General features: G+C 34.7%; 1 protein-coding gene across 1 annotated transcript; it reads left to right on the top strand.

Moving 5' to 3' along the window:
* The first annotated feature begins 8490 nt into the window (after window positions 1-8490).
* LOC111807487 (putative germin-like protein 2-1) lies at window positions 8491-9459 on the top strand. Its single transcript, XM_023693231.2, has 2 exons — window positions 8491-8673; window positions 8769-9459. Exons 1-2 carry the CDS (start codon window positions 8562-8564, stop codon window positions 9302-9304), a joined length of 648 nt encoding a protein of 215 aa, XP_023548999.2. The 5' UTR covers window positions 8491-8561; the 3' UTR covers window positions 9305-9459.
* The last annotated feature ends 575 nt before the right edge of the window (window positions 9460-10034 follow it).

Here is a 10034-nt window from a genome sequence, read left to right as displayed (position 1 = left end):
AAATAATTATATTTAGAAATATAATTTAAAAAAAATTTATTTAGAAATATAATTTTTTTTTAAAAAAAAAACTCTGACCATTTGATATTCTTCCAAAATGACAAGTGTCATGTTTTGATTTGTACATGATTTTAATTTAGTTGTCACATCATCATATCAGTTATCTTATCTAATTGTCATTTTTTTGTTTTAGCTCTTATTTGAGTCATTGAAAAGTTGTTGAAATAGTTATTTCCACTTTATACGGCCGTCCAAAATACTGAAAATTGTTAAAAAATTAAAAATAGATTATTATCATAAAAAAATAAAAAAAACATCACTACATTAATTAATTAAAATTAATTAAAATGAGATTAAGGTCCAAAAAGCCAACATTTATGATCCTGTGAGTGGTTATAGATTCATAATACCATATTGAACAATGATGAGGTCACATTTCTCAAATATATGGATACTCATTATTCACTTCAACAAGGTAAGCTATAACTTAGATTAGGTAAACTATACATGAACACTCATTGGGTTTGTTACGTGTAAAAGAATTACTTACGAACCCGAAATGGATAAGTAATTATGTATAAGAATTGTCTTAAAAACTTCAAGATTGATTGGGAGGTTTAGAGTCTAAGTTTTGTCAAGGTGAGGAGAGTTTGGGAGAGCCTCCTTATTTATTAAAAAAGTTCGAGGATCAAAACATTAAACCTCATTGGATAAAAAATAAGATAATTTTAAAATGATATAATGATTTCATTAAAACGCTTTATAAGAGATAAAAACATCTCGATACCATGAAATTTCTCAAAATAATTGTTGATTGTGAGATTTCAACCCACGCCCTTTCGGACCAAAACCTTAATCTGGCACCTTATACCAACTCAACCATCTCAACTTCAATTTCCACATAGGTACAATTAGTTAATTGACTAGCATATGAGATACTAACTTTATGGTCTTATGCAGTGGTTGCTAGCTAACTTTCATAGATGATGTTCAAGATTTGTGATACCATATTGAACAATGATGAGGTCACACCTCTTATATACATGGATAATTCAAGTCCTAAGCATGTAATTAGCCTGCCAAGTAAGATAGCATAAAAGCTAGTCCACTCGAAAATAGCAACTCGCATGATCATGGCGTGTTAGATTAGATAAACTATGCATGAACTCTCATTTGGTTTATTACATGTAAAAGAACTATTTACGAACCCAAATTGGATTATTGATTATGCATGAGAATCGCTTTATGAACTTTAGGATTGTTTGGAAGGTTTAGAGTCCAAGTTTGATCAAGGTGGGGATAGTTAGGTTGAGAGTGCCGTTATTTCTTAAAAAAGTTTAAAGATCAAAGTATTAAACCTCATTGGATAAAAAATAATAGAATCTTAAAATGATATAGAGATTCCATTACAATACTAAAAGGGATAAAAAAACATATGCATACCATGAAAGGAGTTGTCTATGAAGCCAAGTGACACAGTATTAATACCTATGCTTAAGGTTTCATGCATTCCAAGCAGTGTAGTCTAAGTCATGAGCATGATGTATCATGAGAGGTCTTAGGAGGTTCTTGATTTCTTGGCTAAGGTAACTTACTCTCTTCTTTCTTCGTTGTGGTCTTAGACTACTCCCCATGCTAGGTCATAAGGTCATGTGATCGATGCATGCATGAACATGGCATAGACCAAAGGTTACGTGATCTCACATAGACCATATAGGTCTCGTGCTTGGCGCATACATGAACATGGAATCCTGCAAACCATTAGGTACCCATAACATGGTGCAGGGCATCTCATCTCGATGAGGGAAATGAGACCAAACATGACATCCTGCAAAGAAAACATGGTGCAGGACATCAGAAGAGGAAACTAAAGCCTCTAAAAGCCCTGCATGGCAGGAGGTCTGGGCCAAAATTGAACATGCTTAGAGTATTAACTAATGTCTGAAGACTTTGGTCCCTTTTCTTTGAGTGGTACCTAGCATTCTTCTTACCTTGGTAGTTAGAGCTTGTTTAGTATTGTTCTTGGTTCTCAATCTTGTATGTTTCTAAGGTTCTTATTTTCTTGAGGCATAAGGTGTAACATGCCTTCCTAATCATATGAATCCATAATAACTAGCATGAGTTATTCTAGAAAGTCCTATATTCATAATGGATTCCTTAGAGGGTTGTAGAAGGGTCTTGAATCTTGAGGTGTTTCTTTTAGGTGTATCTTAAGTTCCATCTTGATTTAGGTTCCAAACTTGCTCCAACCAACTTGAAATCTTGAACTTATCCTCGTGTCATATAAAATAGACCTTATAGAAAATAGTTGGTAATTTGGAGCATGTCTAGACCTTGAGCTAGGATATGACTACATGCATCGTGTTCTAGCCCTAAGAACTCTTCCAAAGTAACCCTTCATTTTCAACCCATGAGTGCATAGGTGGCATTATCATAATTGTGGCATCCTGCTGGCAAATCGTGATGTAGGGAATCTCATTTAGTTGAGGGAAATAATAAGTTCATCATGGCATCTTGCTCATGGTACATATAGCATAGCATTCCGCTTAAAGAGGAATAGGGATCCTAGCAACTTATTAAGTATGATATTTTTATTAACCTAGGTGTTTTCTTGGATTCTTGGTGATCCTAGGTTTATGCATAAGGTCTTGGATCAAGCTTGAAAATTATAAGTTCTTCTTAGGAATAGCCCAACATGATCTTGTGCACGTAGCATTTATTAGTGACCAAGGGTATATGTGGAGAATCTCTTATTTCATGGATGCCTCATTAGTTATCCTAGGAGGTAAAGTCATATGGATCGTGATGAGCGTTTTTCCAATATTTTGGTTTCGCTACCTACCATTTTTTAATGACTCACAAACTTCATTTCCTTATAAAAACTCCTAAGAGAAGGATTTATACAACATTTCATAAACATTTGGAGGTCATTTAGGGCTTAACCCTTAGGTAATCTTCCTCAAGGGCACTATGGCCATTTTACCCCTAATTCTTGGTTTTACTACTTCACGAGTTCCAATGGCTTTCAAACTTCAACACATCAAATCATAAAATAAGATCTACTGTAGATTTTCATAGCATTTAGAGGTCATCTAGGTCATGAACCGAAGGTAAATTACCTTATGGGCATTATGGTCATTTTCTCCTATTTCTTGGTTTACTTACTTATCCTTATCCAATGACCATAAAATTTCATATATAACCTAACATGCTATAATATGCTCAACATTAAAATTTTATAGGCAGCAGAGTTCATTTAGTAGGCTATTTTAATGCTACTTAAATCCCGAACAATTTGGTCGGTTCAGGACCTTAACTCACAGTTCTTTGAGTTTTTCTTTCATCTATCCTTATTTCATACTTGTTTTAGGGTTTATATGAAAATCCAAGCAATTCCTACCCATACTTCTTAACAAAAAGTCTAAGGTGGCTACTTACCTCATCGTCAACGTTCGGGACCTTTGTTCTTCAGCTTCCGATATTCAAACTACTTCAAATTTCCTTCCACAGACTCCTTATTGTGCCTATTTTCTAAAAACCGTAAATTTGTTTTTTTATAAGAACTAGTTTGGAAAGGGGTTATAATTGAGAAAAATTGAGGGAAGGTCAAATTTTAGGCGTCCTCTGGACTGGAAGAAGACACATGCGTCCTTTGCGCCGCTGTCTGAAAATCACCTTCCACAGCTCCGATTTTGTCGTTTCTCCCTTTGGTGTTACAAGGAAGAGCTTGAGATTGATTTCATACCTTGCCATGGATCATAGCCTAAGGTATTCACCTCCAAAATTCATCAAAAATCAGTTTTCTCGCCGGAGCTAAAATAGGGGATTCTTTATTGGATAGCCGATTCTAGGTGTTTTCAAGGCTCGATTTCTTCATGGAACCTCATCCATATCCTTTCCTTAAGCTAAAGTTAGCCAAAATTTGGAGAATCATTCTCGGTCTGCAAGTTAGCTGAAACGCAAGAAAATCGATCTCTTGGGTAGCTTGTTCTACGACGTTTTATCTCTCAATTCCTTCATCAAAGTTACTCAACTTGATCCTTTGAAGCTTAAGGAATTCTCAATTTGAAGGAAAATGGACTGTAGATAGAAATTCGATACTTATCACTAATTTAAGCTTGAAATCGATTTCCTTCATTTGAGCACGCTTTCAATGGCGGATTGAATTGGGGGAATGGTTTCTGGGCACTTCGAGCACTCCATTCCTTCATAGAACTTTGGGTAATCTTGTTTAGAAACTATAGGAATAAGTTTGAAGAGAAATGGTGGAGGATTGCTCTCGAATTTGGAAGAAATCTAAGAGTAGGAGACCCATAATCTCAACGCTTAAAAACAAGGTCGTCATTGCATGCATGACATGTCTATTGTGTGAGAAAATTCTTTTTAAAAATTAAGGAAGCCATGTCGTGGACTTAAACATTCAGAATAAAATATTAAAAAAATTTTTAAAAAATTCATAAAACAAAAATAAATAATCTAACGTTTGTAACAAATAATAAAAAAAATAAGGAAAAAATGTCCTAAACTAACCGTGGGCTACAAAATGTGACATATAAGATGGCATGATCAATATCGTAGATGGACATATCATATCATGGCTTAGCATAACATGACATATCATAGCATAACATCAAATAACATAGCATAGCTTAACATATTATGAAACATGTAGAGGCCACCGGACACGCGTCATCATATATAATACAATTCACCCAACAAAATTAAAAGTAGAGCCACTTACTTGATTGAATTAATCCTCTAAACCATCCTTTAGATATTAAGATGTTAATATCTGGACAGCTACATCTTGACCAAGATATAATCCATGGTACAAATGACCACAATATCCAGATGCAATTCTTTCACCTATCTTCACTAACCATCTGTTTATTTTCCTGTCTTTTGAATTTGCCTGGTTGTAACATTTTCTTGACTTCTAGATGAGAATGTGAACAACTACGCCATCCTCATATCTAGCCACTAGCCACTGCTTTTTCAATAGCTTCATACTAGCCACAAATTTCATCAATATCGTCAATAGGTCTTCTATCTATGACAAATACATCCAAAGAGTATTTTGATGTCAAAAACACATGTGCTTCTCAAATGTTATGACATTATTAAGAGTTGTGATACACGTTAAGAATGAGAAGCTCTAATACCATGTTAAGAATAAGAAACATAAGTGGGATTGAAAGTCTAACAAACATAAGTAGGATTGATTCATTAATGTTCACGTTTAAATAAAATACAAACTACAAACTGAGAAAATATTCTACCAACCAAATCTTGAAAATAAGATAAAATATACCAAATATAAATCCTAGCTATATAAAATATATTCCAATACTTCCCTTCAAGTTGAGAGTGTAGGCCAACAATACCCAACTTGTCTTTAGAGTGTAGGTCAGTAACACCCAATTTATATTTAGGAGTGTAGGTCAATAACATCCAACTTGTCTTTACAAGTGTAACGACCCGAAATTTTCTACTTAATTTAAGGTCGCTACTGTATACGTACCATAAACATTGAATGCGGAAGACTTCGTTTAAATTCCATAAAACATAACTTTTATCTTAAAACATAGCCATGGACTTACGTGTTTCGAAAACATCTTTAAAACGACACAACAAAAGACTAAACAAAATGAATAAGAGTTTAAGTTAAGAACATCCTAGTCTAGCCTAAGTCTAAGAAAATAAATACCACTACCATATGCATGTGTCATGGTCTTGAGTTGCGATGTCGTCGTCAGCCGTACAGGAATGTCTTGCCTTAACCTGAAAAATGTAGTAGCACGAGGCTTGAGTATTTCTAGAATACTCAGTAAGTGACCCCCTATCGGGGTTATGCAACAATCTCATGCAATGAAATGATGGAACCAATCTTTCGTTTCGTTTCGTTTCGTTTCATTTTTCCTACTGTGCTGTCCTAACGGGTAATCGTGGACGTGTACCATATACTCTACACACAGCCCATACGTGCAAGTATGGGCTCACCAGCTAATTCGCACACCGCTGGGCCACTTTCCTTATCCGGTGGGCATACTCTGGGAGCCCCTTATGTCGGGACCCGTTAAAACTAGTAACCGTCACAGCAGCGCTATGCAAAGCATAACGATCGTTGTCCTGCCATTGGATGTACGCGTCTGTACCCTCGTGATGGGATAGGGGTATCCCCTCAGATGCATGAACACACATAATGCATGAGGTCCCCCCTACTTCTACATTTATCATTAATGATCATAACCCCCTGTCACGTTCCATGCTTCATGTCATTCTCATTTTCAATTTACATTTCATACATATTCCTATCGGGGTTATGATTCCACACAGTTTACCGTGTTTCATGTCATACAATTCATGCTGTTCACATTCAATATATTCCATATAATCATGCCATAATCATTTAGGAACCACATATCGTCACATGCATAACATATCACATCAAACTAAGCAGCATACATAGCATACATGACGTTCACATGAGTTCGTACTTAAGCACATTAAAATAGTATACAATTTAATGACACGTGCAAATCCACAGGCACGTGCCAAGATACAACGAATAACACGTAACCTACGACGGGTGAGCCACTTACCTGGCTAGCTTAAGTCATTGTCACGAATATATCTTTAATGAAAGTTTGATTCCATTCTTTGAAATCTGGGTCAACCTATATGAGCCCATGACGTTAGTTTCGGGTTTGAACTCTACAACATTATTTTTCTAATTTACACTGGTCCATTGTTTAAAGTCTTGAAATGTTATCTATAATTATATTTTTATTAACAATCTTATTTTTCATGGTTACTGTTGTATAAAAAAGTAGATACAACTATTTCAAGTTATTCTGTACTCTCTATATTTACCTTCTACCCTCTCTGTATTTTCCTTTGTGGTTTTTATTCCCAAATCTTCTTCTTCTTTTTTTTTTTGATCTGTTGCCTTTTAATTCTGTTTTTATGTATTCCAAATTTCTAGTAGATCTCTGTTTCCAAATCTTTCCTTATCTCAGTGTTTCCTATTTCCTCATCTCAGTGTTTCCTATTCATAAGTTTTCTTGGCTATTCTATCCTTAATCTATTCATTTGGCTACTGATAAAAATTTAATCTCATATTACTAATCTGACCTGATTTACTAGGATCGTATAAATGTTTAGTTTCTGATCGTATAAATGATTGAAATTTAGTTTCTAACTCAAAGCTAGACTATTGTAATAATTAAACGAAGATCTAACTATAATTGAATGTGATTTCTAAACAAAATAGGATAAAAGAATTGGCTGTGATTTCTAGAAAAGAAATAGGATAAAAGAAAAATTAAGATTTAATATATACCTTACTCATCAGATCTATCTTCACGTAAATCTTGGGTGAATCTCAACTGCCATTCTCATTTTTTTTTCTCTCCTTTTTTTTTTCTCTCCTAAGTCAATCTAACAATTATTGTTTTTTTGTTTCCATAACTGTCGGAAGGGATGAGAGTTAGCTGAGAGAAGTGGGAAAATGCTGTTTTTTTTGTTTATTATTATTATTTTAACTGCTTTTTATAATTATTTTTATTTGTTTATTTATTTTTGGGCTATTACAACTAGCCTAGGTCAATAACACTCAATTTATGTCTCAAAAAATAGAGATTGAAAACATAGTATTTGTTGATAATCTGGAATCATTGGTTTGGTTTTGAGACTTCCAAAAAATAATTGAATTTTCTAAGAAGATGCAATACCCAAATGATTTAGACACGTTGGTTTGATTTTTAGACTTCCAGGTAATTATTGAATTTTCAAGAAAGATGCAAAACTAAAAAATAGACGGCCTTTGATTGGTTTTCTTTTTAGACTTTTTAAGAAATTATTAGATTTCTTATAAAGATGCAAAACTCAGAAATAGACTGTGACGTATGTCATAATTTGTTTGAGTATATCATAACTTAAATAGACGGCGATGTATATCATATCTCCCATCCATGGCCTTTGAGTTCTTTCCAACATCAAAATTAGCTTGGAACAAGGCTAAGTAAAATGTCTACAATGGTACGATATTATCCATTTTGAGTGAAAGCTCTCATGTTTTTGCTTTTGTAGAAAGATTAGCCAAGGTGTATTTCTTACTTATGAACTCATGATCATTCTCTAAACCAGCGAGACTCATTCCCTAAATTATAACTTACATAACGTTATGAAAACATTTTATAGTGTTTTATTAAAGTTATAAAATGTTTAATATAGCTAAAATATTGTGCCATCTTTTAACTTATAATAACGTTTTAAACATTATAACATAGTATTGAAAGCCAAAACATACCTAATATTAGTTTACTTTTCTAAAAATGGCCTTCACATTTAATAGCATATTAAAAAAAATGACTATATAAAAAGACATTTTTCTGGTAGGGTTGGAAAGTTGTTGAGCCGTCCATCAATTAGGAGAATGTTTAGAAGTGATCTATAAATACAGCTTCTTTATATGTCCTCCTTAATTCAAAGCCAAAGCATATATAGGTTGCTTTGGTGTCTCACCCAAATCTCCAAGTGTTTGTGAAGATCAGCTCATCATGGCCGCCCCACTTTTGTTTCTCACCTTCCTGGCTATAACTTGTTGGGTTGCGTGGGCATCCGAGCCAAGCCCACTTCAAGATTTCTGTGTTGCAGATCTCAACAGTCCTGGTAAGCATTCCAAGTATACATATATATATATATATATATATATGCATCTATTTTTGGATGTCAATATTGATGATGCTTGTTTCATTGTGAGACAGTGAAAGTGAATGGCCTAGTTTGCAAGGATCCCAAGCTTGTGGAAGCCAAAGACTTCTTCTGGAGCGGATTGAATGTGGCAGCCGCCGTAAACAACCCGGTGGGATCCCAAGCAACTCCTGTCAGTGTTGCCCAAATCCCAGGGCTCAACACTCTTGGCATCTCCCTCGTTCGCATTGACTTCGCCCCACATGGCATCAACCCTCCCCACACGCACCCTCGTGCCACCGAAATCTTGACAGTCCTCGAAGGCACGCTCCTGGTCGGCTTCGTCACCTCCATCCCGGAAAACCGTCTCATAACCAAGACCTTGAACAAGGGCGATGTGTTCGTGTTTCCTGTCGGTCTCATTCACTTCCAACAGAATATCGGGAATGGCTCTGCAGTCGCCCTTGCAGCTTTGAGCAGCCAAAACCCAGGTGTTATTCTCATTGCAAATGCAATTTTTGGATCAAACCCGGACATCTCCACCGATATCCTTGCAAAGGCCTTCCAAACCGATCCCGCTATTATCACCAACATTCAGGCCAAGTTTTAGACAGTGTTAGAATTTCATTTTGGGGTGGGGCGTGCTTTGTACTGACTGATCTTCATATATATATATATATATATATATACACTTTTATTGATTTAGAAGTGATAAGCAATCTAAAACGATATCTACAGGTATTTCATGCAAAAATTCTAACATGCAAAAATTCTAACATGCAAAAATTCTAACATGATTTCTTACTTATTCAAACTGAGTCTTAATCTTAATATTTATGCTTTTTGGCTACTTCAAATGTCACCAAATTTTTTAAAGAGAGGTAATAAATTGAGTTAAAATAAAGAAACTAAAAAAAGGGATAAAAAACTAAGTTTGAGGAGGTCAAAATAGGACAAGAAGAATGAAATGATCAAAGTGGCTTATTGTTTATTGTTGTCGACCACTAATCTTTGATCGTGGTCAGCTCCTTCTTCAACATTTAGCTAGCCTCACCTGCTATTTCCTTATCCTCGAGACTATAAAAAAAAATGTTCCGATACTTTCTAGAGACTATCTATAAGGCTCTTGGTAGACTACATTTTTTATTTGAAATATTCTTTAAAAGTGCATCCTACACCCATTTGATTTTCTTCTTCCACCTTTTCATTTTTCTTCTCGTTAGGGCATTACAAATTCCTTTTTCGTTAGGGCATTACAATATACCTTTTATTCGCACAACGAAATAATTTGAATCGACTTTGAATTTATTTAGAATTAAATAAAACTAAGGATTATACAA

Source organism: Cucurbita pepo, chromosome 20 (genome assembly GCF_057944985.1).
Source record: "Cucurbita pepo subsp. pepo isolate OVF chromosome 20, ASM5794498v1, whole genome shotgun sequence".
NCBI lineage: Eukaryota > Viridiplantae > Streptophyta > Magnoliopsida > Cucurbitales > Cucurbitaceae > Cucurbita > Cucurbita pepo.
Note: the sequence above shows the minus strand (reverse complement) of the source record. Positions and strands in the feature narration are given on the sequence as shown.